The 27,536-nt window shown below is 39.7% G+C and overlaps 2 protein-coding genes across 3 annotated transcripts in view; one reads left to right on the forward strand and one right to left on the reverse strand.

Annotated features, from left to right (window-relative positions):
* Nucleotides 4,402–12,743, forward strand: TIFA (TRAF interacting protein with forkhead associated domain). 2 transcript variants are annotated; one of them, XM_018049221.1, is made up of 2 exons: nucleotides 4,402–5,128; nucleotides 11,386–12,743. In XM_018049221.1, the coding sequence occupies exon 2, from the start codon at nucleotides 11,410–11,412 to the stop codon at nucleotides 11,965–11,967; it is 558 nt and encodes a 185-aa protein (XP_017904710.1). In that variant the 5' UTR covers nucleotides 4,402–5,128; nucleotides 11,386–11,409; the 3' UTR covers nucleotides 11,968–12,743. The 2 variants fall into 2 exon arrangements, with proteins under 2 accessions (XP_017904710.1, XP_017904711.1); XM_018049222.1 differs by lacking the exon at nucleotides 4,402–5,128 and adding an exon at nucleotides 6,197–6,338.
* AP1AR (adaptor related protein complex 1 associated regulatory protein) overlaps nucleotides 18,610–27,536 on the reverse strand; it is a 29,156-nt gene continuing 20,229 nt past the window's right edge. Inside the window, exons 6-10 of the mRNA XM_018049223.1 lie at nucleotides 27,340–27,438; nucleotides 24,894–24,952; nucleotides 24,131–24,204; nucleotides 23,207–23,335; nucleotides 18,610–20,488 (exon numbers count right to left, since the gene is read on the reverse strand). Coding sequence (XP_017904712.1) covers nucleotides 20,223–20,488; nucleotides 23,207–23,335; nucleotides 24,131–24,204; nucleotides 24,894–24,952; nucleotides 27,340–27,438 — 627 coding nt within the window. The 3' untranslated portion in view covers nucleotides 18,610–20,222. The remainder of the gene's footprint in view (nucleotides 20,489–23,206; nucleotides 23,336–24,130; nucleotides 24,205–24,893; nucleotides 24,953–27,339; nucleotides 27,439–27,536) is intronic.

Below are 27,536 nucleotides of genomic sequence, written 5' to 3' on the forward strand. Positions count from 1 at the left end.
TTCTGTGTCTTCTTTTCTCAGCTATTGTAAGGCCCCCTAGGACAACCATTTGGCCTTTTTGCATTTCTTTTTCTTGGGGATGGTCTTGATCACTGCCTCCTGTACAATGTCATGAACCTCTGTCCATAGTTTTTCAGGCACGCTATCAGATCTAATCCCTTGAAAATATTTGTTACTTCCACTGTATAACGTAAGGGATTTGATTTAGGTCATACCTGAATAGTCTAGTGGTTTTCTCTACTTTCTTCAATTAGTAGCCTAGGAATGCTTAAACCACCCAGAAAGCATTTTGCTTACTCTGTGTATCTGTGAGCAACACTCACAGTATCTGGCTGTGTCAAATGAAGTTACAACCAAGGTTTGCTATTGTTGTTGTTTAGTGCTAAGTCATGTCTAACTCTTTTGCAGCCTCATGGACTGTAGCCTGACAGGCTCCTCTGTCCACGAGATTTCCCAGGCAAGAATACTGGAGTTGGTTGCCATTTCCTTCTACAGGGCATCTTCCTCACGCAGGGATCAAACCTGAGTTTCTTGCTTAGCAGGAAGATTCTTTATCACTGAGCCACCTGGGAAGCTCTAACCAAGCTTTAAAGCCGCCTCAAGTCTTCCTTCATTAAACTTACTGGAAAGGAGTTTAACCACATTATGTGTAATTCAAAATATATTGACAGTCCACGAGTAGTCGTGAGTGCGAGAGAAAGTGCTTGAAACTTCAGAACTGAAGAATGGGTTTGTCAAAATAACAAAATCACATTGGAACCAAAACAATAATTGTTTTGTTCCTTTCCAGAGAGGAAATCTGCAAATAAGAGGGCCTCAAAAGCGACTTTTTGCACGTACCTTCTCACGAGCACATTTGTGAGCACGTACTAGAATTCTTACCCTTCTTCAGTCTGATGTTACTTTGGCTGAAGTATTTTCACAGGGCACTTCTTATGATTCATTGTTCTCAGAGAAATCATAGCTTGAGATGACTTTATTTTATAAACCTTTTCCTGTAATAGCTAGTAAACCTCCACCACAGAAAGTCCTACTGTATTCCTTCAACAGCAAAGGCATTTTCTTTATCAAAGAATGAGTTCATGTTTTTCTGTAAACGCTATTGTTACTCTATTTAAACTCTGAATAACAATAAAACAAGTAAAACCTGTAGTAAAACTTCAAAATAACCTCTTCTTTAAAAACTGCTTTTAGTGGTTTTATACAAACAGAAGCAGTAACAAAGTAAAGCACACACTGCAAATTACTTTGCCTAATTTAGATATCAGTGATTTAAAATCTCCTTTTTAAAGTGAAGTACAAATAACTTATGATACTATATGAGTTCCAGTTATACCAGAGAATGATTCGATATTTTTACGTTTTATGAAATGATCACTCTGGTAAGTTCAGTTACCATTTGCCAACTAAGTTATGACATGGTTTATTGTATTCCCTATCTTGTACATTATATCTCTGTGACTTATTTATTCTATAACTGGAGACTTGTAAAACATACCATAACCAGGATGTTCTCTGTATCTATAAGTGTTTCCATTTTTACTGTTTTTTTTTCAGTTTTTTTTCTTTTCCAGATTCCACATATAAGTACAATTATACAGTATTTGTCTTTCTCTGTCTGACTTAGACCATGTAGCATAATGCCTTGTAGGTTCATCCATGTTGTCATAAATCCTAAGATTTCTTTCTTTTTATGACTATGTCACATTGTAAATATTTACCATATCTTCTTTATACATTCATCTATCAGTGGACACTTAGGTTGCTTCTCTATCTTGGTTACTCTAAATAACGCTGCAATGAACATTGGGGGTGCATATACCTTTTCAAATCTGTGTTTTGTTTCCTTTGGATCAACATCCAGGAATAGAAATGTTGATCTGTATGGCAGTTCTATTTTTAACTTTTGCGGACTCTCTATACTGATTCCCATAGGGGCTGCACCAATTTAAATTTCCATCCACCATTCATGAGTGTTTCCTTTTCTCCAAATCCTTGCCAATACTTATTTGTTGTTTTTCTGATAATAGCCATCCTGACAGATATGAGATGATATCTCACTGTAGTTTTGATTTGCATTTCCCTGATGATTAGTGATGCTGAGCTTTTTTTCACGTGCCTGTTGGCCATCTGTATGTCTTCTTTGGAAGAATATCCGTTCAGGTCTTCTATACGTTTTTAATTGGATTGTTTGCTTTTGAAAATAAATGTTATTATAATAGTTATATGAGTTCTTTGCATATGTTGAATGTAAGCTCCTTATCAGATACGTCATTTGCAAGTATCTTCTCCCACTGAGTATGTTTCCTTTTTGGTTTGTGATGGTTTCCTTCACTGTGTAAAACCTTTTTAGTTTGATGCACTCCCATTTATTTTTGCTATTGTTGCCCTTGCCTGAGGAGACAGACCCTGCCCCCCACAACTCTCTCACAAATATTGCTAAGACGAGTGTCAAAGAATGTAATGTCTATGTTTTCTTCCAGGAGTTTTAGGTTTCAGGGCTCATATTTAAGTTTTTAATCCATTATGAATTTATTTTTATATTTGTTGTAAGAAAATGGTCTGGTTCTATTCTTTTGCATGTAAACCGTCCTGTTTTCCCAACATAAATTATTGAAGTCATGCTCTTTTCCTCTTTGTATATTTTTGCAGCCTTTGTCTAGATTAATCAGTGCATGGGCTTATTTCTGGACTCTATTCTGTTACATTGATCTATGTGTCTGTTTTTGTGCCAGCACCATACTGTTTGTTTTTTAAAAAGGCATTCACTCATTTTATTTTTTTAACTAATTAATTTATTCTCTGCTGCTGTGTGTGGACTTTCCCTAGCTGTGCTGAGTGGGGGCTACTCTAATTCGGTGTGTGGGCTGCTCTTCACTGGGGCTTCTTCTGTTGCCAACCACGGGCTCTAGGCACACAGGCTTCAGTAGCTGTGGTGCATAGGCTTATCTGCCCCACAGCATGTGGAATCTTCCCAGACCAGGGACTGAATCCATGCCTCCTGCCTCAGCAGGTGGATTCTTAACCACTGGACCACTAGGGAAGTCCAGTACCATACTGTTTTGATTACTGTGGCTTTGTGGTATAGTTTGAAACCAGGAGTTGTAGCCAGCACCAAACGTCTCTTCAAACATTTAAGGAACAAAAACTTTTCAAAGGTGCACTCTTGGCTGTTTCTCAACTTGCACAAGACATTTTTGGTTTAAGGCCCATTATTTTTAACCAGTTGTCAGAGGGAGAAAACGATCACTGAGCTTAGAGTCTGACCTGGAATTGAAGGCTTATTCAAATTTCATTTTGGATAATTTAGCAAATCAAATAAATCATCTTAAAAGGACAGAGAAGCGTGGAATAATGTTCAGCATCATGAATTTTATCATTTAATTTGGTCTATTAGTTCATCAATAGCATGGAGTTAAATAATCCTTTGCAATTTATAGAGCATTTTCATATCTTCTTTGATTTTAAAGGTTAGAGATCAGACGCTGCAATTCAGATAACATTATTTTATTTTATTTTGTGACTTTATTGGTGTAGTCAAATTGCATGTCTTATCTTCCACCTGCTCTAATGTTCTTGGACAGAAAAAAGGTAGAGACTGTCTCTCAGGGAAGAAACGGCAAGTGTGATGATTAACGAACGAAACGCAGCCTTACAGGAATCTGCTTCACTTACAGACGCACTCATCCTTCCTCAGCTTTATGGTTCTTGAATATATGTAACTCTGAGAGCTCAATACCTAACCCCTCCTCAGAACCTCTTTATCAAGCGGTGGAGCCAGAGCAAGCATCACCGTTGTTTTATTGCTAGAGAAATGGACCCATAAACAAGCACTCATGGAGTCAAGGGTGGAACCCAGACACATGAAAGGCTTTCACCAGACATTTACCAGAATTGATGGGCGGTTTCCCAAGCCCTGAAGTAAATAGGCCAGTACGACCTTGGCCGCTGTTCTGGGTCCTTTTCCTCCTGTCTCCCTCTAGACACCTATTGTATTTAGGCTCTCTCCACCTTTAGTTCATCGCAAATCTTCTCCTTGAGGCAGGAAAAGAGTATCACCTTGTTCACCCTCAGTTCTATAAGCCTCTTGGGAGGTTGTGTTTCCTGTTGCGCCAAGTATCAGCCCTTACTTTTCGAACCCGGGACCCTGGGTGTTGAGTGAGGAGTCCCTTCAGGTGGATGGCGAGGAGAGGAAGCCCCTGGATGCTCGGGTGTAAGGTGAAGGCACCATGGGGTAGCAAGAGAGGGCTTAGGAGCTCTGCTAAGTGACTTCAGTCGCGTCCGACTCTGCAACCTCATACGCGTCAGCCCACCAGGCTCCTCCGTCCATGGGAGCTCTGGGGCAAGTTTAAATACTGCTGCTCCTCACCGCCCCCCGGAAACCTAACCACTTTCTGGGCCTCAGTTTACTCATCTGTCAGGGGGACCTACTCTCCCGACTGTGAAGATTAGAAAAGAATAATGCGGGCCCTGCACCTGGCTTGCTTGCTAGGTTAATTCAGCTCTTCTCTCCCCACCCTTGGCAGTGTGTTTGTTTGGCGGGGAGGGGTGCCGGAGAAAGTCGCCCTTACTGTTACAGTGATCGCGTCCCCTTTTCAAAATTCACATCCTCTTCGGAGGGGCCCTTGATTGGCAAGCGGAGTCCCCGCCAGGTTTACCACGCTTTACACCCGACCTGGGGGCTGGGCTTTTGGTCTGAAAAGGCGGCTGGGGACGCGCAGAAGGCGCCAGAGCGGAGCAGGGGCGGGGTGGGCGGACGGCGCGGCGGATTCCCGGAACCTCGGCGCTTTCGGTTTACTTAAGGGTTGCGGGGAAGGGGCGCACTCGGCCGGTCGGTGGAAGGAGTCGCCGCGCGCGCCGGGCCTGGAGCCCGCAGTTTCCGTAGCCCCTTAGCCCCCGACTGGGCCGCGTCTGCGTCCCTCTCCCCCTCGGTCCCGTCTCCCCGTCGCCAACCCCAAGCCCCCTGCGCGGTAGGTGCGGCGCAGCGGGCGGGCGCCCTCCCCGGCTGCGGCGCGGTGAGCGAGCGTGGCGGTCGGCGTCCCGCGATCCCGGGCCTCCGCGGGCTCGCGCGTTAACCCCGTGCGGCGCTGAGAAAGCGAAGCGAAGTTCACGGCACTCGAACCCCAAGGTACCTGCCAGGTGGCGGTCTGGGGGGCGCGGGGGCGGGGTGAAGTGGGGCTGCATCGGGTCTGTTTATCTCCTGGAGAGAGAAGCTCTGTCCAGGAGTCTTCCGGAGCGTTGCAGGGAAAAAGTCATCACCTGCTCCTCCCGCTGGCTCGGCTGCGGGCAGACGCTCGAGCGATTGTTTACTGCGTGATTTTAGCTTTACAAAATAGAGGAATATTTATAAATGGAGCGGAGGAGCACTGACAGGAACTATTGGGATGCGTGTTCCTTGTACTTTTCTGTGCTTTGCAAAGTCCCCCCCCACCACCTTTAGTAAATAGAAAATAATTCCATGTATGAAGTGTAGCTCATCGCGCGATTGCGTGTATACCTGCCTTGCTTCAGACTGCTTGCTGCTGCTACTGCTGCTGCTAAGTCGCTTCAGTCGTGTCCGGCTGTGTGCGATCCCATAGATGGCAGCCCAAAAGGCTCCCCCGTCCCTGGGATTCTCCAGGCAAGAACAATGGAGTGGGTTGCCATTTCCTTCTCCAATGCATGAAAGTGAAAAGTGAAAGTGAAGTCGCCCAGTTGTGTCCGACTCTTAGCGACCCCATGGACTGCAGCCTACCAGGCTCCCCCGTCCCTGGGATTCTCCAGGCAAGAACACTGGAGTGGATTGCCATTTCCTTCTCCAATAAATATATATAAATGTACATAAATATATACATATATGTATGCTGTTGCTGTTGCTGCTGCTAAGTCGCTTCAGTCGTGTCCGACTCTGTGCGACCCCATAGACGGCAGCCCACCAGGCTCCCCCGTCCCTGGGATTCTCCAGGCAAGAACACTGGAGTGGGTTGCCTATCTTCAACCCACTCCATTGTTCAGACTGCTTGGTTAGGAAAATAACGTAATCCGTGGTTTTCTGGGACTTTCTCTAGCTTTCAGATTGAAAGGAATTTCTCAAATTTTTTGGAGCGCCTCGCAGCGGAAGTCCGCTGCCACCGGGCATCCGACGCAGCAGTTTCGGCTAGAAACAAGCCAATCAGGCAGAGTGGGAGAAAGGCACCATCTCGGGGGGGAGAAAAACCTGAGCCTTTACTAAGCCTTTCCTCCTGCTGATTTTGGTTTTTACGACTCTTTTAGCGAGACCTGTTGCTTAACTATTAATTCTGCTGAACGTTCCGTTTGTCTTCAGAGCGAGACTGCTGGATGATGACCTGGTGCAGAGGGTCAGTGCTGTTTTTTGCTGTGCTTCCAAGTTTTCTCTTCCTTTCCTGTTAGCTCAGTGTCAGCAAAGTTATTGTGCTGATTTGTTAACACAAGTATTACTGTACGCCACACATCATTCCAGTGTTTTACACCTTTTTGATGTCAGAGAACATAGTTTACCAGCTTTGATAATAATCTCTTAACTCCATTTAGTTCTGTAAAAATCAGGTGGTTTGTGACCTCCCAGTTGGCTCAGATGGTGAAGAACCTACCTGCAATGCGGGCAGATCAACCTGGGTCTCCACCCAGGTTTGATCCCTGGGTGGGGAAGATCCCCTGGAGAAGGGCATAGCAACCCACTCCAGCATTCTTGCCTGGAGAATTCTGTGGACAGAGGACCCTGGTGGGCTACAGTCCATGGGGTCAACAAAGAGTCAGACACAACTGAGTGACTAATGCTTTCTGACTTTGTAAAGAAAATACTTGTTATATGTTTGAATAGATATTAGATGCACATGGTATAAAATCCCACAGGTACAGAGTGTGCAGTGGAATACCTCCTTTCCACCCCCTACCCCAGGTTCCCGAAGCTCCCTCACTATTAAGCTCTTTGTTCTTAGGTTTCTTTGATAACTTAGGCCAAATAGATTTGAAAAAGCTACTTTTGAGCACCTGCACGCTAGTGATTATTTAAAAGAGCCACCAATTTTATCATTTTGATTTTTTTGTTAGTGTCTTTTTCTCCTGACCACTCTGAAATGTCAGAGATTCAGGTCACTTTGTAGAGGGAACTTGCAGCTCTGGAAATTAATGAATAGTTTAGTTTCTAAGTTCCCTGAAGGCTGAGACCATGGTTCACTAACTTTGGAGCTCCCTAATCAGCCACCATAATTACTAGAGACATGCCAACATACGTACATGAGGCTTAAGGATAACTGATACTCACTGTAATCTGGTGCTTCACAGCCTCTTCTACGAGGAGGCAGTAACAGTGCATTTTTCTTCTGAACACTAGATTCCTGGTGTCTTGCCAGTTCTGGCACACCCAACCAGTGGCCCTCTTCCCTGTTGATTGGCTGCTATAGTTTGTGAAGTAACTGGTAACGGAGTAGTGATGTTTGTAGTTGGCAAGAGAGAGTGTGCATTTCTCCTGTGTTTGAATCCTCCTTTTGGCAGGGCTTTGTGACCTGGGCTACCTAGCTAAACCCTCTGAGACTTAGCTCCCTCATCTGTGGCGTGGTGATTTTGACGGGTTATTTTGAAAAGCAGATGGTATCAATAGCCTCAGATATGCAGATGACACCACCCTTATGGCAGAAAGTGAAGAACTAAAGGGCCTCTTGATGAAAGTGAGAGAAGAGCGAAAAAGTTGGCTTAAAGCTCAACATTCAGAAAACTAAGATCATGGCATCTGGGCCCAGCACTTCATGGGAAATAGATGGGGAAACAGTGAAAACAGTGTCAGACTTTATTTTTCTGGGCTCCAAAATTGCTGCAGATGGTGACTGCAGCCATGAAATTAAAAGACGCTTACTCCTTGGAAGAAAATTATGACCAACCTAGACAGCATATTAAAAAGCAGAGACATCACTTTGTCAACAAAGGTCCATCTAGTCAAGGCTATGGTTTTTCCAGTAGTCATGTATGGATGTGAGAGTTGGACTGTGAAGAAAGCTGAGCACCGAAGAATTGATGCTTTTGAACTGTGGTGTTGGAGGACTCTTGAGAGCCCTTTGGACTGCAAGATCCAACCAGTCCATCCCGAAAGAGATCAGTCCTGGGTGTTCATTGGAAGGACTGATGTTGAAGCTGAAACTCTAATACTTTGGCCACCTGATGCGAAGAGCTGACTCAATTGAAAAGATCCTGATGCTGGGAAAGATTGAGGGCAGGAGGAGAAGGGGAGGACAGAGGATGAGATGGCTGGATGGCATCACCGACTCGATGGACAGGGGTCTGGGTGGACTCTGGGAGTTGGTGATGGACAGGGAGGCCTGGGGTGCTGCAGTTCATGGGGTTGCAAAGAGTCAGACACGACTGAGTGACTGAACTGATACTGATGTATAAAGAGCTAGCACTGTGCCTGGCATATGAAAGGCATACAGTAAGTGGCAGTCTTGTTACTGTTGGGCTCTGTAATCATTTCATATATTCCTAAGAAAGGTGAGTGCGTATGTTAGGGAACATCATGGGTCAGTAACTGCTTAGAAGGCGGGTTGATTTGCTGCTCATATTATAAGTCTCTATGGCTGTTTTTGGCCCTCGCCTTTGAGACCCCGTGCTTAGCTGCTCCTTCCGTGGCACTGACATGGCATACATGGAAGGAGGAGAGACAGGTCTATCTACATAGTGGTTTTTAAAACCTACCCTTGGAAATAAGCTTCCATGTTACTTCCATTCACATTTCTTTAATATGGTTGACACTGGGGTGGGAAGTATCATTTTTGCAAAGTGGCAGAACCAGTAGGGACAGGTCTGGTAGTGAGGGGCAGCAGATGGTAACACAGTCTACCTCATTGTTAGAGGGTCACAGTTGTGAAACCAGAAGTTCATCAAAAGCTGAGAATTGATTCACTTTATTGATTCAATTTATAAACCAGAATGTCAGATTTTTCCTCTGCAGTGAATAATGTACCTGCCCTGGGTAACTAGGCATTAAGAGCCTGTATAGGGCAAAATTTTCTTGAGGGTGGATTTGCTCAAAAGGCTAAATTCTAAGCTAATAGGTTATACAAAGATCACAAGAACAAAAGTTGGGTGCTACCAAAAGACAATATCCAGAATATACTGTGTTTTAAAATCAGGTCTCCTTTTGGAACTGTTACTGTGCAAAGCCCAAGAATGAATTTGAGTGATGGCAGTGTAGCCCAGACAAGGCGGAGATCATGATGATAGATTCTTGCTCTTTTTAGGCTTTTTACTTTTTCACAGCAAATTCTTTTCTTGTCAGCCACTAATTGCATCATCTCATGACTTGTTATAATTATTCTCCTTTAAGCTGTCTGCTTCTTGAATAATGATTTATTATTGTAATTAAAGTATTTTCAAATCATGGTGATTAACCAGTTCTCCCCGCAGTGTGTTAATTCTTGCTGCCTTTGGTTTCATAGCAATTTTTACTACCCTTGCCCCAAGATTTTGAGTATTCTTCTCTTTTTCTGCTTATAGCTGGGCATTTGTTGTCTGATTGGCTAGGGCAATGTGATATAATAATGTCAAGAAAGAACCTATTATGAAAGCAAATTAAAAATGTATTTCTAAATCAATAAAAAATTTTGCTTTGTTATATCATTTGTTGAGTAAGTCAATAAACTGAGTTTGATTTTTAGCAATACAACTATGCAAAACAGAGAAAAGATTGTACTTTAAAAGCAAACAGCATGGAAAGAAAACATTCTGTTTTTTTCCTGTTTAGCAAGCATAATTTTGATAGCAGTATCTAATATAGATGGCAGACAAAACCCAGTAAAACTGCAGATTACCTTAAGGCTGTTGCTCCCCAAACCCCACGGTAAATACGGTACAGTATTTAAAGAATGCAGGGAGCACTCAGTATCATTCCATCTACTGATGTAATTTACCACACCAGTTTAAAGGAATTCTATGCAGCTGTTTAAGATTGAGGTATATTTACAAGTATAGATAAATGGAAAAAAATCACCCACTTGTATTATTAACTGAAAAAAATGCAAGGTCTAGAACTAAATACAGTATGTTCCTATTTGTATAAGAAAATTTTTCCTTTGTAGAAAATGTGTATGTCTTTGAAAACAAAGTCTTGCTTGTTGTGTAAAGAATTCTGAAAGGATAAAACCAACTTTTACAATGGTTGGCTCTGAAAGAGTAAAAAAAAATGATTAGGTCAGAGAGGGAAGATACTTAAAAAGATCCTTTTCAAGTGTTTGAATTTTTAAAATCATGTGCATGTAATTCTTTTAAAGCGAATTAAAATGGCAGTTTTGTGTCAAACCTTTCACAGATTTTAGTAACTAATTGCTGCTTAAACTACTCCACTCACTAAGGTACATACTGTGAAGTGGAGGAAAGGTCACCACAGGGCCACGCACTCTAGAGAGATGTGATTAAGAACAGTTAGATTGTGCTGCTTGGGGTAAATGACAGTTTGTCTGGCCAGTCATTAGGACCCACTGACAAAAACAAATAACTCCAGTATGAGTACAGACTATGATATTTAGAACTACCTTGTGGAAACTGATTATTTTTTAAATTAAAAAATTATAGAATAAAATAAACGTTTAAAGCACTTACTATTTTTACCTTTACCTACCAGAAATCTAAGTCAGGATATAAAGGACAAATGTTGCACTTACTTGTCTCTAACGCCTACATTTCCTTAGTCAGGACAATGCACAGTAAAAATCACAGAAGCCTTTCTCTGAGTATGACAGTTATTCATATTGTTCCACCCAAAATACAAAATTCATAATACATTAAATTTTAATTTAGCTAGTAAACTGTAGGTTTTCCTTATATGTATATCCTGAGGATTTAAACCAAAGGGATTCTTTTTTTAAAAAAAATTCATTTATTTTTAATTGGGAGATAATTGCTTTACCATGTTGTGTTGGTTTCTGCCATATATCAACATGAATCAGTATACATATTTCCCCTCCCGCTTGAACCTTCCTCCCAACCACCCACCCCCAAAGAGATTCTTTATTCCTGATTTTCTTTCTAAAGTACAAACAGCTGTTCTATTTGGTCTGGGCCCAAGTCATCCTATTTAAATGAGAAAGGAACTGAAGTTTCTATATGCTTCCCCACACTAAATCATTTTATCAATAATCATTCCTTGTTATTGTCCAGATTATGGTCTTACTGTCAAATTGGAAATGAAAGAGAAGAAAATAGAACGCACTAGTGCATATGGGGCTTGGTATAAGATTTCACATATCTACTAGTTAAATTAAAGCATCTTGCCTATGTATTGTTTTCTTAAAGTCTAAATCAGTTACCTATTGGAAAACTTTTCATCAAAATATTGGAATCAGAGATCTCAGAATCTGATCTCTGGGGTGAACTAATGTGCTGATTTAATTGTTGCAGGCAGGTCAGATTCCGGTGCTCATCATGTCCAGTTTTGAGGATGTGGACACAGAAGAGACAGTAACTAGTCTCCACATGACTCTTTACCATCCTGGCCACCAGCGAAGTGGAATATTCCAATCAATAAAGTTTTGTAACCGAGAGACACTCCCCACCAGCGAAGTGGTGAAATTTGGCCGAAATTCTAGCACCTGTCGTTATACCTTTCAGGACAAACAGGTTTCTCGAGTTCAGTTTTCTCTACAGCTGTTTAAAAAGTTTGATAGTTCAGTTGTCTCTTTTGAAATTAAAAATATGAGTAAGAAGACCAATCTGCTTGTGGATGACAAGGAGCTGAGCTACCTAAATAAAATGGATCTTCCAGACAAATGCCTGATTAGGTTTGGCGACTATCAGTTCCTGGTCGAGAAGGAAGATGGAGAGTCATTAGAATTTTTTGAGATTCAGTTTTTTTTGTCAATAAGACCACTCCTGCAAGAAAACAAGTGGCTTCCCCAGAAGCCCACACCTGAGTGTGGCAGCTGTTCACCCTGTTCCACTCAAAACAACTCTCCCATGGAAGCGGGTGAAAATGAGTGGTAAATGCTGAAAGCTAAGAGAATTATGAAGGACGAAGAACTCCGTACTCGTTTTATAGGCATTCCACTTACTACGTTTCTTAGTATTTTTACTGTTATTTGTTAAAGCTAAGTTTGAGATCTGGCATTACTGTTTGAAGTCTGCAAACTGTGTTAGCAGTTGATTGAGTCACCCGTTGCATTGCTGGATGTATGAAGAATTTTTCTTAAGTGTATATATGTGAGCATGAATGTACATGTATTCTTCGTGATGAAGAACAGTGTTCTCAAACTAAGGTTATGTTCTTTTCTTTTTATGCCGGATTTTGTTCCTATGTTTTGTATTGTTTCATTTTGATTTGTACGTTACCGTCTCTTGGTTTGGTCATGTTATCTCACAGCAGCCATTTGTTTTCAAGGTCAAGGCTACAAGCAAATTATTATGTGTGTTGTAGCCTGTTGGCATTTATAGTACCAGAGTATTAGAACAGGGCATGTGTTTTAGTGTGTGTGCCACTGAGGTTTTAATATGGGAAGACTTATTTGAGCAATAATACCTTGATTTTCTGTGTTTTGTTTTATCTATAGAATTATAGTGTTTATTCCCAAGAATACAGTTCTCCTTTTCTATATTCAGTATCTGAAACTGATACTTTAAACATTCCAATGAACCACTGTTTAGAATTATTATTTTGTGTACCAACTTTTAGTTTTTAAGTGTACTACAGGGTTTTTAACTCCATGAATTCAAAATTTTAACAACAGCTATGTACCTAATAAAGTCAGTCTAATTCTCTAACCATTTTCTTTGGAACTCTTTCTGAAGGAAGAACTGTTGTCGACGTCTGTAAGGGAGGAACGCAGGAGGCCACTGGCAAAGGCTGTGAATTCAGATGCGTCCCGCTGTGTCCCTCAGCGCATGCTGGCTCCGTTCCCTCTGTTCCTGCCTCCACATGGCGGCACGTGGCCAACAGTGGCTCCCAGATTTTATACGTTACTGATCAGCCACCTGAAGACAGCCTTACTCTCAATTCCAGTCCAAAGAAAAAGGGTCAGCTTAGGCCACATGCCCATTCTCCCGATCAACTCTCCTCAGGCCACGCTAAGTCACAGCTGCTCCAGTGATCAAGTGCAAAGGAAAAGCATTTTCTCAACAAATGGCCACAGTGGGTTGGGGTCTGAGGTTAGACAGTCTAGGTAAGGTATGACATGGTTTGGGGGTGAGGGCAAACAAAAATATTGGTGTCTGATACTATGCACTGCAGCTAAGTTGTGAAACATTTTCAGTTCTCAAGGGCTCATTTGTCCCAGGAACTGATTTTTCTCTTGGGCTCTTTCAGTAGAGGGGTGTATTAATTGGTGCCAGTGTTAAGGCAGTGTCTTCTTGAACCTGCAACTTTATGACAAGAGGGGCTTTCCAGTGGTGAAGTCTCATATGCTATATGATTATGTAAGTACATTCTAGAAGATTCTGTCTCTGCTATCTACAGCATTGACTGATCTGAGGAAGCATTCCTTTTATGCTCTAACATGAGTGTAGTATTTAATTAGCAGGGCTTGTAGAAAAATTAGCTAGTATTTTATTACCAGGAGAGAATGATAGTTATATATGTTGTGTGTATATCTTTTGTAGCTGCTTCTATGTTATCTGGGCTTCCCTGGTGGTTCAGCTGGTGAAGAATCTGCCTGCAATGCCGGGGATCTGAGTTCGATCTCTGGGTTGGGAATATCCCTTGGAGAAGAGAATGGCTATCCACTCCAGTATTCTGACCTGGAGAATTCCATGGACTGTGTAGTCCATGGGGTCGCAAAGAGTCAGACACGACTGAGTGACTTTCACTTTCTATGTAATGGCCCTTTTAAACTTTTCCAGTTCTCCAACATCTGTTTAATTCCTTATAGTAATTGTTATGTTAAAACAACAAGTGAGGTTCCTCTTTTACTCTCTGAACCCTGATTGAAACAATTAGATCTTCCATCTCAAGTGAGGATGGAGGATGAGTGCTTGAAAAGCTGTGGCTGGAATTCCCTGGGCTTCTAGTTGATACAAATTGTCCCTAAGTCCAATCACTCACCCTTCTGCTATCCAACCTATATAAAAGTATTTATTTGGCCAGTGGTATCTTTTTAAGCAATGCATTTAGGGTAGCGACACTGGTGAAAAAATAGGAAAGCAGTAATTTTAGTTCTGTTTCTGGTTTCAACATTTTATTGTGGGTTGAAGGCCACTGAGGGACTAGAGCTGAGCCAGCTTGGCACTGCTTACAACACCTTTCTCAATAGTGTTGGCGGAATCACTTCTCAAGAGTCCGTATCAAGGTAGCAACATTTTTTTTTTTAATGTTTTAGTCCTGGCTGTGCTGGGTCTTTGTTGCTGAGTGGCCTTTTTCTCTAGTTGAGGTGAGCAGGAGCTACTCTAGTTGCAGGGCACAGCTTCTCACTGCGGTGGCCTGACGTGGGGCCCGGGCTCTAGGGCGCGTGGGCTTTAGTAGTTGTGGCACGTGGGCTCAGTAGTTGGGTGCACGGGCTTCGTTGCCCTGCGGCCCGTGGGAATCTTCCCAGAGCAGGGGTCAAACCTGGTCTCCCCCACTGGCAGGTGGATTCCTTACCACTGAGCCACCAGGGAAGCCCAAGGTGGTAGCGTTTCAAAACAGGAAACTTCGGAGGCTAGATAGTCAAGATAAGGTATGGCGTGAGAATTCCCTGGCTGCCCAGTGGTTAGGACTCCTTGCTTTCACTGCTGAGGATACCTGTTCACTCCCTGGTTAGGAAAGTGATATTCCCGCCAGCCACACAGCGTGGCCAAAAGACGACAGTGGAACTTCACCTTAGGTCAAAATGCCTTTTTACAATAGTATGATTTTTTATATCTCAAAACAATCTTTCAGTCATCCAAAGAAAGACAGGCTTAGTCTAATAGTTAGAAAGCCTCCAAACTTCAGAAAATCCTCAAAAACAATTCTGTCCTAATTTCTACAGAAAGGAAGCATGTGCAGTGCCGAGTGTGGGCTCTGAATCATACTGCTTGGGTTTAGCTACCATTTCCTGTGAAACCTGTCATTAGCTCTGAGCTTCAGTTTCCTCTTCTGAAAAAACAGGGATTAAACCAGTGCCTCCTGTGAAGGGCTTCTGTGAAAATCAGCTGAACTAAAGTATGGCGAGACCTCACCACACTGCTATATGTGGTACACGTTATTATGAGTGGCACTGAACACAAGCGGCTGCATATGAAAGATTTATTACAGAGACAGTACTGCTTACTTCTGAGTGTCAGAAAGAACTCCTTTAATTTGTAATATTAAAAATCACATAAAAATTTAATATCACTTTTCCAATTTAATTTCATTTTCAGCTTTAATACTTCCTGAGGATATAAGAGTCAGATACTGGAAATCTGTGTTTGATACTGAACTCTTTCATGACCTCCTTTCCTGCCAGATAATTAATCAGAGGTACCAAGTAAATGAATATGGGAGAACACTATTAATATATTTGATATACAGTCTTTTTTAGATGTCTGTGTTCTAAAATTATGATTAGGACATCTTTAAGTAAAGTAAAATGAAAATTCGGACCTCTACTAAAAAGACATATTTCTCCAATTACTGGATGAAAGAATAAAAGCAGGCATAATTCCTGGTTATATCATTTTAAAAGTTCTAGCATCTGAACCCTCACACAACTCCACATACCCTCGTTACCCCGTTTCTTGCTCTGACAGTTCACTTTTCAAATAAACTGCCTACACTGACCATTCTTTATTCTTCATCTCTTACAAGATACTTTTCAGTTTCCATTCTTTCATTTGAAAAAATGATCACAAGCAACAAATACTCCTGTCCCCAGACCCATCAGATGCAGCCGTCCTTTCTCTCAGTGCCCAAGTTACATTTGATATCACTGACTCCTCTTTTTCTGACTCTGGTGACATCGTTCTTTGGCTCCTCAAATTCCTTCCGTATCTGCTGCTTCTGACCCATTCTCTATCCCTAACTTTTAAAGGTCAGCACTTAGTTGAGCTTCTCTGCCGGCTTCCTCAGGAGGATCTCAGCTGGAATAATGACTTACATTACTATTCACCTACTGCTGCTGCTGCTGAGTCGCTTCAGTCGTGTCCGACTCGGTGCGACCCCATAGATGGCAGCCCACTAGGCTCCTCTGTCCCTGGGATTCTCCACTGGAGTGGGTTGCCATTTCCTTCTCCTACTACTGACTCCTAGACTTGCACCCATTCTCTAAGCTGCAGACATATATCCTCATCACCTACTTGACATCATCGTTTCTGTTTTTTATAGATACCTCAGATTTAACTTTCCAAAACAGAACTTTCATCTCCCATACCCGTACCTCCTACTACATTTAAGTCAGAAACCAAGAAGTTATTGTCAAGAGTTAGCTGCAGTTGCTAAGTTTGGTTGTCATCCTTCCACAGATTTGGCCAATAGGGAGTCAATGAGCTCAAATAGATTTAGAGAGTTTATTGCTCACAGACAGCAAAAGCAAGACCAGTGTGGAGTCAGTGACCCACATCTCTGGTCCCTAGGGATGTCCCTAGCTGACACTGAACCAGGGGAGCCAGATGACAGATGCCTTAAGTGGAGGGTAGGTCTGCTATTGAGGGGCCAACTGTAAACTCCAACCAAGCAGTTTTATTAGCCTACATACTGTACCTCAATGTGGAAATCCCATGCCACACTGGAGCCAGCAAGTGGGATCAGAAAATGCCTCACAGCAGCCTTCTACAAGATACGAGGCAGATGATAAATGGCCCCGTGGGGCTCCTCTAAGACTGCCTGTCTTGCCACGTTCCAGGGAGGATCATAGGGCTTTCTGTCAAGATGTGTGTCAGGCTATGGTTGAGTGTTGCCATGTGGATATGCAAAGTGAGCAAGGTCATAAGGGCCCCATGCTGACTGCATCACCCTACAGTTAATGGGCAGAGGATCTGAAGATGTTTTTCCAAAGACGACATACAGATGGCCAACGGGCACATGAAAAGATGCTCAACATCACTAATCATTAGGGAAGTGCAAATCAAAACCACAATAAGATATCACCTCACGTCTGTCAGAATGGCTATTATTAAAAAGACAGGAAATAACAAGCTGAATAGACGTGTAGAAGAGGGAACCCTTGTGCACTTCTGGTGGGGATGTAAATTGGTGCAGCCACTACAGAAAACAGTGTGGAGCTTCCTCAAAAAATTAAAAACAGAACTACCATGAGATTCAGCAGTGCTACTCTGGATACTTATCTGAAGAAAATAAAAACACTACCTAGAAAGGATGTACGTGCTCCGGTGCTCACTGAAGCATTACTTACAACGGCAGAGAGATGGAAGCACCCAAAGCGCCCATCAGGAGGTGAATGGATACAGAAGATGGGTATCACTCAACCATAAAAAGGACAAAGCCTTGCCTTTTGCAACACATGGGTGGACCTAGAGGGTATGATGCTAAGGGAAGTGAGTCAGGGAAAGACGAATACTGTGTGATTTCACTTATGTGGAATCTAAAAAACAAATAAACGTAACAAAAACTGTCATAGACATAGAGAATAAACAACTGGTTCCCAAAGGGGGGGTAGGTAAAGGGAGTACAGAAATAGGTGAGAGAGATTATGAGGTAAAAACTTCCAGTTGCAAAATTAATGAGTAATGGGTATGAAATGCCCAGTGTGGGGAATAGTCAGTAACTATGTAATAGTATCTTTGTATGGTGACAGATGATAACCAGATTTATTGTGGTGATCATTCTGGAATGTATAATAAATACCGAATCATTATGTTGTATAACAGGAACTCACAGTGTTGCAGGCCAATTATACTTCAAAAACAAAAGAAAACAACAAAAAACAGAGATCAGATTTATGATTAACAGCAGTGGAGGGGAAGGTGAGGGTGAGTTGGAAGAAGGCAGTCAAAACGTACAAATTTTCAGTTATAAGATAAATAAGTACTAGGGATGTAATGTACAATATGATAAATATATTAAATAAATGCTGCTGTGTGTTATATATGAAAGTTAAGACAGTAAATACTAAGAGCTCTGATCACAAGAAAAATAACTTTTTCCTATTTAATTTTATATGTATAACATGATAAATGCTCACTAAATTCATTGTGATAATCATTTCATGAGGTACGTAGGTCAAATTATTATGCTGCATAACTTAAACTCATATAGTGCTCCGTGTCAGTTACATCTCAAAATGAAAAAAACTCTTGTTGGCCCACCTCTGCAGCTAATCTACTGTGCACTCCTACAGCAGTCATCAATCCAAGCCACTCCATGTGCCACTGGGAGCACCGTACATTCACCCACAGAGGAATTTTCAAATATGCAAATCTTATCCCTGCACACTCTGGCTTACAAAAATCAGTGGCTTCCTATTATACATCAAGTAAAATTCACTCTCCCTAACTCCTACTGGATATGGTAGATTCTCCAATATTTGCTGAATAAACGTTATTTCTAGTGTTTTCTATAAACATATAAAGCAAGAAAACTGACATCCTTTTCTTAGCAGTTCAAACACAAACATTTTCAAGTTTAGTTCCATCCTGCTTTACTAATTCATTCCTTTTTGTCTTGAATAAAATAGCTCTGTCAGGAGTCAAAACTGTTGCATGTTTATGGTATAAAACTAGTAATAATCAAATAATTTATTATTTTTAAATGTAAAAATGTGTTTATTCACAATCTTTGAGAAGTCACCATTCCTTCAAAAAATTCTTTATGAACAAAATGCCAAGAAAAATTACAATAGTAGCTTATGCCAAACCAAAAATATACATCTTATGTATACAAACTTTAAAAAGCATAACACAGGCAATGTGAATATAGATTATCTTTAAAATATTTCCAGTGACATAGCTACAACTTAAATTATGTTGAGACATAAATAACAGCATTACCTAATATATTTACATATTTAAAGTGTCATATTTATTTCTAAGATTAAAAAAAGGAGACAAAACTATAGATGTTATGGCCCAGCTATTCAAATATTGAAAGGGCCACATGATTGTTTTTTAAAGTACGGCAAGAACTTTAAGTTACTATTTATATCTGGACCTTCCTATAATTTTGAGAACATGCACTGTCATTGTTGCAAGAAAAAAAAACAAAAACAACTAAGGAATAATTGAAAAAAGTTTGCTTACTAAAATCATACTCAATCCTCAGCAAAATCAAGACAAGCAATAAGGAATGTGCCATATCCTTGGTCTTTTAAATTGATACATAAACTTTAGAGCAAAAAAAGTTAACTGTATATCATAAAATACAGTTATACATTGATTTACTTAGTTCCATCCTATTAAAGTACCTTGTATTACAAGGCAAAGGAAAGCTTAATGAAATCAATGAGATTCTTTCATATCAGAAAGGATTTTATTTACTTTGAAATACCCGTATTACCTTTTTTAGGTTTTCCTTTCTTAATAAACCATGCACAGAGAATGTGTTCCATGTAAAATATTTCAAGACCATTCACTGGAAATATAGAATTTTAAAAAATGACAGCTAGAAATTTAATATATCAATTGACTAAATTCAACAAGCATTTATAGTGGCACAGAAAACGAACTGAAAAACCTAAGTATATGTATTTTCTTAAATATCTTTTGATACTACCTTTAAGTGTCCAAATTCTGAAAGATTATTTTACTGTATCATATCCTTTGCTCAGACTGAATGAACATTGATATACTAGGATATGCAGTAAGTGTAGGAAGAAACTGATATTTCAGGGTTTCTTTAGGGTCATCTACTCAAATTAACTGTGCTTTCTATTAGATGACATAATTTAATAAGTCATAAGAATAAATAATGCTGGAAAAGGGAACACTATTCTGTCTGAATCTGGCAGTCCCTCTTCAGGGTCCCTTCATGTCTGCTGAGAATTAACACAAAATGCCTTAATATTTTCATAGTTAGCTACTAAAATAGGATTAAGGAAGCATTTGAAGTAAGATCAACTATTTTAAAAAGTGAAAAGCAATAAATAGTAAACAGGATTGCTAAAGAGTTAATAAATTTAATTAGTAACATGACAGAACCATTCAATTGTATTTGAAAAGCAGAAGGCAGATGATGAAATTGCACTTAATTCTGAAGCAGTTCAGACACAGCCTATCATTCCTATTCCTTTCTAATAAGCATTTACAAAACAATTTCTTACCTCCCCTCACAAAAAGGCTCAGCACAACCATTTATACATTCTAGTTGGTTTATAACATTTGGTCATAACTGATAAACAAGATCACATAACGTTTTCCTATCGTTTTTGTTGATCTGAATCATACTGCTTTAGACCAGAATCGGACAGTTCTAATACAGGATTTACAAATCCACAATACTCGGAATTGCCATTATCATCCATCTCGGCACTAACAAAATCGTTCTCCCACTCCAGCCCATTGGAATCATCAGAGGCTGATGTAGGATTACTTCCAGTCTTCTTGCAGCTATACTTGAGTGCTGCCCGGAGAATGTCTTCCTCTGTTTTGGAACGTTCTCTCATTGGCAGCATTCGATTCATTCCTATTATATGGGCAGAGTTGTTAGAAATCTCAGTGAAGATCTAAAAACTTTATTCAAAGACTGAAACTATCAGGCTTGACTTGTGAATTCACTTAAAAAAACCAATCCTGGACTTCCCTGGTGGTCCAGTAAGTCCAATCTTCCTTGGTTAAGACTCTTCTTAACCAAGAATCTGCTTGCCAATGCAAGGGACCCGGGTCTAATCCTTGGCCCAGGAAGATCCCACATGCTCCTGAGCCACAGCTCCTGAAGCCCGCATGCAACAGCCCGTGCCCTGCGGCAAGAGGAGCCGCTGCAGCGGGAGGCCGGCGCCCTGCAGCAAGGAGCAGCTGCGTCTTGGATGGAGACCCAGTGCAGCCAAAAGTAAGGTTAAAGTGCCTTTAAAAATTAGACGAAGTTCTCAAAAATAAACAGTCCTATGGAAGACTTTTTAAGGGAGATGTTAAAAGTCTAGTCCTATAGTGAGCATGAGCACTCAACAAAGGATGGTTTCGATGTAACACTGATGAGATGAAATTTCTGAAAAGCTGTAAGTAAAGCAGAATGGATGGAAGATTTCAATTGCTATTAGTCTTATATGGCCAAGTTAGTGTGTGGGCCAAGCTTCTTTCCTACCTAGATGACAATTTCATTTCCCACAGTTATAATAACTCATGATAATGACAACAATAGGCACATTTCTAGTACTTGCTAGGTTCCAGTTAACACTGCTTGCAAATGACATGCATGAGCTGATCTGGGCCTCCCACTCTATGAAGATACACACAGCACGATCACTACACCCCATTCTGAAGCTGAGGGAAGCAGGGCAGGAAGAGGACGGTGATTCACCCGTGGTCACACAGCTGCAGGGGTGCTGGGGCAAGAATGTGACTCCCTCCCCTTGGGCTTCAAAGTCTGTGCTCTTGCTATTCTGACTCTAGCATAACAAAACAGAGACATTTCTAGGGGAACCTGTTCTAGATCTAATTCTGAACAGAAAGAAACTGGTCAGTAAAGTGAAAGTAGCAAAAATCTTGGAAGGAAAAAAACATCATTTTGGCAGAACGAAGAGAGGGAGGACAGAAAAGAGCCTTGATCTGCGTGTGTAGGATCCACATTAGGAAGAGAATTAAAATCAAGGAAGAGATCATAAGAGAGTAATCCCTAGACACGTTCAGCAATTTTGTTTTCCGAGCTTAAAGAATCCAATCCTACAATAACAATAATTAAAAAAATATTTAATCTATCACTGTTATCACTCCCCTCAAATCACAGACTCAACCTAGCAAACTACATCATCTTTGTAGACATGATAAAAATGGGAGCTGGAAACTAATATAATTTTGAGGATTTGTATTTAATTGAATAATACTATGTCTAACGGAAGCTGAATTGTACATCATAAGGTTTCTAGTGAGTTCTGTCCTCTATGAAGTCTACTTTAATAATTCTATTATAATGACTTGAATAATGACTTTGAAAGTCATGTTATCTAAAAATTTAGTTAGCATACAGCAAGGATGACAGAGTCAGCAATTAAAAGACCTGAAAAGTCTTTAGATCAAATTGAACAAGTTGTGAAAATTAAGTTTAAAATTTTCTAATTGGGATCTAAATGAAAGATAGAGGGCTAGAGAAATGGTGTTTAGTTGAGAAGAAGACTTAATTAATGCAATCTTTGCTAAAGTCATTCAGTTTATCTACTGATAAAACTAATGGCTTGTCTAAAGGATATCTAAGGTCTATTCCATCTCAATATTCTAGGAAATATTTAATGTTTATGATTTTTCTTAAAGTCCTGTATTTTGCAATTGGTTCTTCCTTTTTGGATTACCTATTTCTTAAATTGGAGAAGGAAATGGCAACCCACTCCAGTATTCTTGCTTGGAGAATCTCATGGACAGAGGAGCCTGGAGGGCTACAGTCCATGGGGTCGCAGAGTCAGACATGACTGAGCGACTAACACATTTCTTAAAGTAAAAATAAAGGCTTGGGCCTTATTCAGTGAAAAAGCTTTAAACAAAATCTACATTTTAGCTACAATTTTGAGTACTTGCTATGTGTCACACTATGTGCGGGATGTTTTACACAAATTTCATTTAATCCTCACAACATTCATGTTTTCATTTGTTCAAATACCTATAGATGCCTATTATGTGCCAAGCTTTTTTAGATCCTCACTATATAACAGTGAATAATCATTCTTTAAAGCAGCTTTATAATTTTCTTTTTATGATGAACTGCAGCTTAGAGAGATTAAGAAATCTATCTTAAGTACTACAGCTAGGAAGACATACCAGTAAAATTCTAATTCACACCTGTGTGATGGCTTTTGTACTGCCAAAAAACCTAACAAACTGCTTATTTGTTTCAGTTCAGTCACTCCGTTGTGTCCAACTCTTTGCGACTCCATGGACTGCAGCACACATCATTATGAAGAAAAAGTTAATTAGTTGCTCACAATGGGGCAGTGATTCCTACTGAGTTAAGTGGCTGCATTACAAAAATCTTAAAATGAAAAATAGCATTTTCCTTCTAAATCTCAAGAAACATTAAGAATTAAGCAACTTTCTAAGCAGTTCACCAACAAATGATAATCACTAATACAATAAGAGTCTAAGAAATTTTAAAGGCCTTGCATTCATTTCAGTTTAAGGAAAGTAAAAGACAAAGTAGATTTCTATAAATTAACACAAATTAAATAAAAATTTCAGGTAAAATTTAAACATAAGATACCTTCTTCATCTTCCCATTCTAGATCTAAAGATGTGCTGTCATCATTTCCACTAGTTGATTTAGTTTTGGTCATTAAGTCACAACTGCTTTCTGTATTTGGTGTCAAAACTGTGGCATCTGATGAGAGCCCTAGAATATACACCAAATCCAATTAGATGTAGTGACACAATACTCCTTTACTACAACCATTTATTTTGCAATAATGATCTCTCTTCAAATACTACTACTACGTTTAACATCGTAAGAAACAATTACTAAAATCATTACATTGGTAAACTTCTGTTAGAAATAGTATAAATGGTTTCCCCTTCTTTCTTTTTACTCTTTTTTTTTGTCATCTAGCACAGTAAATACACAAATTTAAATGAATTACAGATTTTTCAAATATGATGAACTCAATGGAAAAAGGAGGGCCAGACTCCCTACACATAACTATAAAAATAGCCTGAGATTTTTCTTTACTCCAACACCTTTTATTTATTTTAAAATTTATTTTATTGAAGTATAGTTGATTTATAAGGTCATGTTAATTTCTGCTGTAAAGCAAAGTGAGTTATATATATATATTCATATTCTTTTCTATTATGGTTTATTATAAGACATAGAATATAATTCACTGTGCATACAGGGGGGCCTTGCTGTTTCCACATTCTGTGTATAACAGTTTGAATCTGCTAGTCCTAAGCGCCCACCCCATCTCTCCTCCACCCCTCCTCCCCCTTGGCAATCACTAATCTGTTCTCTATAGCTCTGAACTTGTTTCTGTTTCTCCAACTCCTTTAAAAAAGTAAAAATACAACTGTATATTTAAGAGCTAGTTATTTGGGCAACACAAATTGAAGGGCAGAGTCAGGATCTTCAATTATCTGTTTAATGTGGCATAAAGTAACTTTAAAATGTACCCACACATTTTAAAAGACTTACTACTACTTCGAAAAACTTCATACTGTGACTTTGTATTTCTCAAACAAGATTCAAAGTCATCTTCTGGTCCTGGACTGTAATAAAAGTGAATTTTTAAATATATATTAATAGTCAATACAACCTAATGCAGGTTAAAGTTAAATGATGTCATTTTGATTAGAAAAGGTATATCTCACACAAATTCATAATTACTTACAATCAGAATACCCTAGTCAAAACAGGTCTCACTTTTCTTAATGCTAGCAATAAACTGAAAATAATATTGGTAAGATTTTGGTTAGTGTTGAAGTCAAATCCAAAGCTCAGCCATAAGTCTAACTTTATAATTTACATTACTGAAGCATGAACGAGGTTCTTTGGATGAGCAGGAAACACTCCTGGAAATGTGACACTGAAATTACATTTTCTAAAAAATGATCACACATAAACTTTATTTTAAGAAAAGAGCTAAGGAAAACAAAAACAAGCAAGGCATAAACAATTCATCCAAACGTATTTCAATGTGCTATTGCATCATATTCTATACGAAAGATGTAATCACTCTTAAGAATGCAATAAAGTCAATTTAAAATAAATAATGATTTTCCAACATAAAGAAACAAATGTTCCCAGTATTTTACAAGACAGTATCTTCGAGAAACAACTGTTCTTTTTACGGAACACGTACACACAAACATGTATACAAACATCCAGAGATGAAATGCTTTCTCTTTAGAAATAATATTTCCTACCACAAAGGGAAGAAGTATGTTTCATTATTTACCTTTGATAGTCTCCATTGTTGGAAGCGCGGCATCGCTGCACAACTCTCTGCCTCTCTTGCTTTGGAAACATAATGTGACACAAGATCAGTCTACTGTAAAATTACATTTTCTAAAACTATTCATGAAATGCCAAAATTTTAACTTAAAAAAAAATTACTCTATTGAAGTCTTTTTCCTTAAATTCATCACTGTTCACTTCTATATCATCTTATTTAAGAGCAGAATTTCTCTTAATTTTTCAGTGTATAATCCTTACATGGTCAGAATATTCATAGGGCTATTAAAAATAACTTTCAAGATATATATTGGTAACTTCCTTATTGCACCTAAGAACTTCTAATAACTGGAAAGATGAGGAACAAGAAAGTAATAGTTAAAACAGTATATGAAGTTCTGTTCTGGGTGAAATTAGCAATAAAATAAAAGAACTAAAAGATCTGGCTGAGTTTACTCAGAAATAATAAAAACAAAGGATTTAGAAAACCTGTCAGGAGTGGTGGCTCTGACAGTTATTAGTCATGTGTCCCTGGCATGTCCTATATTTTCTGTTTCTTCATCTGTAAATTACAGACGGCTATAATACTGCCCTAGCAAATTCACAGGGCTATTGTGAAAATCAAATGAATTCACATAATGTGTAACCTCTGCGCCAGTGTATGCTGTACAGACTGCATGTGTTCCCATATCTATTTATTCAAGAAGAAAAAAACTCAAGAACTCAAATAGATTCTGCGTATGGAATCCTTTTTAGTCTTTAAAAGGCAAGCAGCAGAGAATTATAGTAGAAAGAGATGGTTAAATTAGAATCAGAAAAATATTTACTTTCTTAGTAAATGGTAGTTAATTTTAAACCTTTTCCATGCCTTAGAACTTACTAAACAAAATAAAACTCCCTCATATAATCTGATTAATCTGTCAAAACACCAAAAACAGGAGAAAGAGAGATAAAGAGCACACGTCACACAGAAATCACACAGAAACATGATACATGATTTTTTAGTTTCTCTAAGTTACAGTAGTTATTATGCGACATAATCCTTGTACTGCACTTCAGTTCACACGGCAGCAGAGTCCATGCGGGCAAAAGACGGCGCAAGACACCAAGCAGAAAGCTGGCTGAGCGACGCTTGAACATGGGCTCTGCCACTTATTAGCTGTAGGATCTTAAGTTATTTAATATCTCTGTTCCTTGGTTTCATCGCCTGTGAAATGAGGATTAAAAACACCATCTTTCTCCCAGGATTGTTGTGAGGACTAAATGTAAACTAATCAAAACAGTTCCTGCCAGGGCTCCATAAATGTCTGGTATTAAGCTTGTCTGGCATTATGAGAATGCCATATTTGAATACCACATGGTAAATTATGGTAACACTATTGTTTTCTCTGATAATATGTCAAAGATTTCCAAAGACCCAAATTGTCAATCTCCCAAACACAAAAGTACAAAGATGAAAAATATAGTATTCCTATGTGGCAAAAGCACTTAGCTTATCCCAATTTTAGGAAGCATAAGAAACTCTGACAGTTCAAGAAATTGGTGGCAGGGGTGCAGAAATACTTCACAAAAATAAACTTAAAAAAGCTGCAAAAATTGTATTTAAAGGTCACTTTTGCAGTGTTTCATTGAAGAATATATTTATTTTTCCAACAGAATACTGAATTTTGGAAAAGTAAATTTGTTCTTTGGGATAAACAAGAATTGGTGGTGTTCAGTCATTAAGTGGTGTCCAACCCTTCTGCAACCCCATGGACTGTAGCCTGCCAGGCTCCTCTATCCATATGATTTCCCAGGCAAGAATACTGGAGTGGGTTGTCATTTCTTTCTCCAGGGGATCTTCCCAACCCAGGGATTGAACCTGTGTCTCCTGTATTGGCAGGCGGATTCTCTACCATGGAGCCACCTGGAAAACCCTAACAAGAATTAGCTTCTCCTAATTTAAAGCAAACAATGCTCAATGTCAAGTATAAAATTTGACGCTATTTCTAGCTGCTAACGGAGAAGGCAAATGGCACCCCACTCCAGTACTCTTGCCTGGAAAATCCCATGGACGGAGGAGCCTGGTGGGCTACAGTCCATGGGGTTGCTAAGAGTCTGACATGACTGAGCAACGTCACTTTCACTTTTCACTTCCATGCATTGGAGAAGGAAATGGCAACCCACTCCAGTGTTCTTGCCTGGAGAATCCCAGGGACAGGGAAGCCTCATGGTCTGCCGTCTATGGGGTCGCACAGAGTTGGACACGACTGAAGCGACTTAGCAGCAGCAGATAGCTGCTAAAGACCCACTAATTTGCCTTTAAAATTCCTAAGAGTATAGGAATAAATACATTCATTGTTAAACAAGAAGCCCTTGATTCTAGGGGAAAAAATGTCCCAACTAAGATCTGTCGGAGAAAATCAGGAGAAAAGCAGCCCTAAGCATATGCTGGGGTCTTCTCCCCTCACCTCCAAGAGCTCTCGCTGCTTTGCTGCCCTGGCTGCTTCACGCTGTGCAGCGTATAAAGCTTCTTCTTCTAGTCTTAACTTCTCTTCTTGTAAGGCTAACTGTACATGAACAAAACAATAAGGATTAACAAAAATCAGAACCTGTCTAACTGCTCTAAAGATAAAATGTTTCTATTTATAAAATAAAAAGAAATTAT

The sequence above is a fragment of the Capra hircus genome, chromosome 6, assembly GCF_001704415.2.
Source record: "Capra hircus breed San Clemente chromosome 6, ASM170441v1, whole genome shotgun sequence".
NCBI classification, from domain to species: Eukaryota; Metazoa; Chordata; class Mammalia; order Artiodactyla; family Bovidae; genus Capra; species Capra hircus.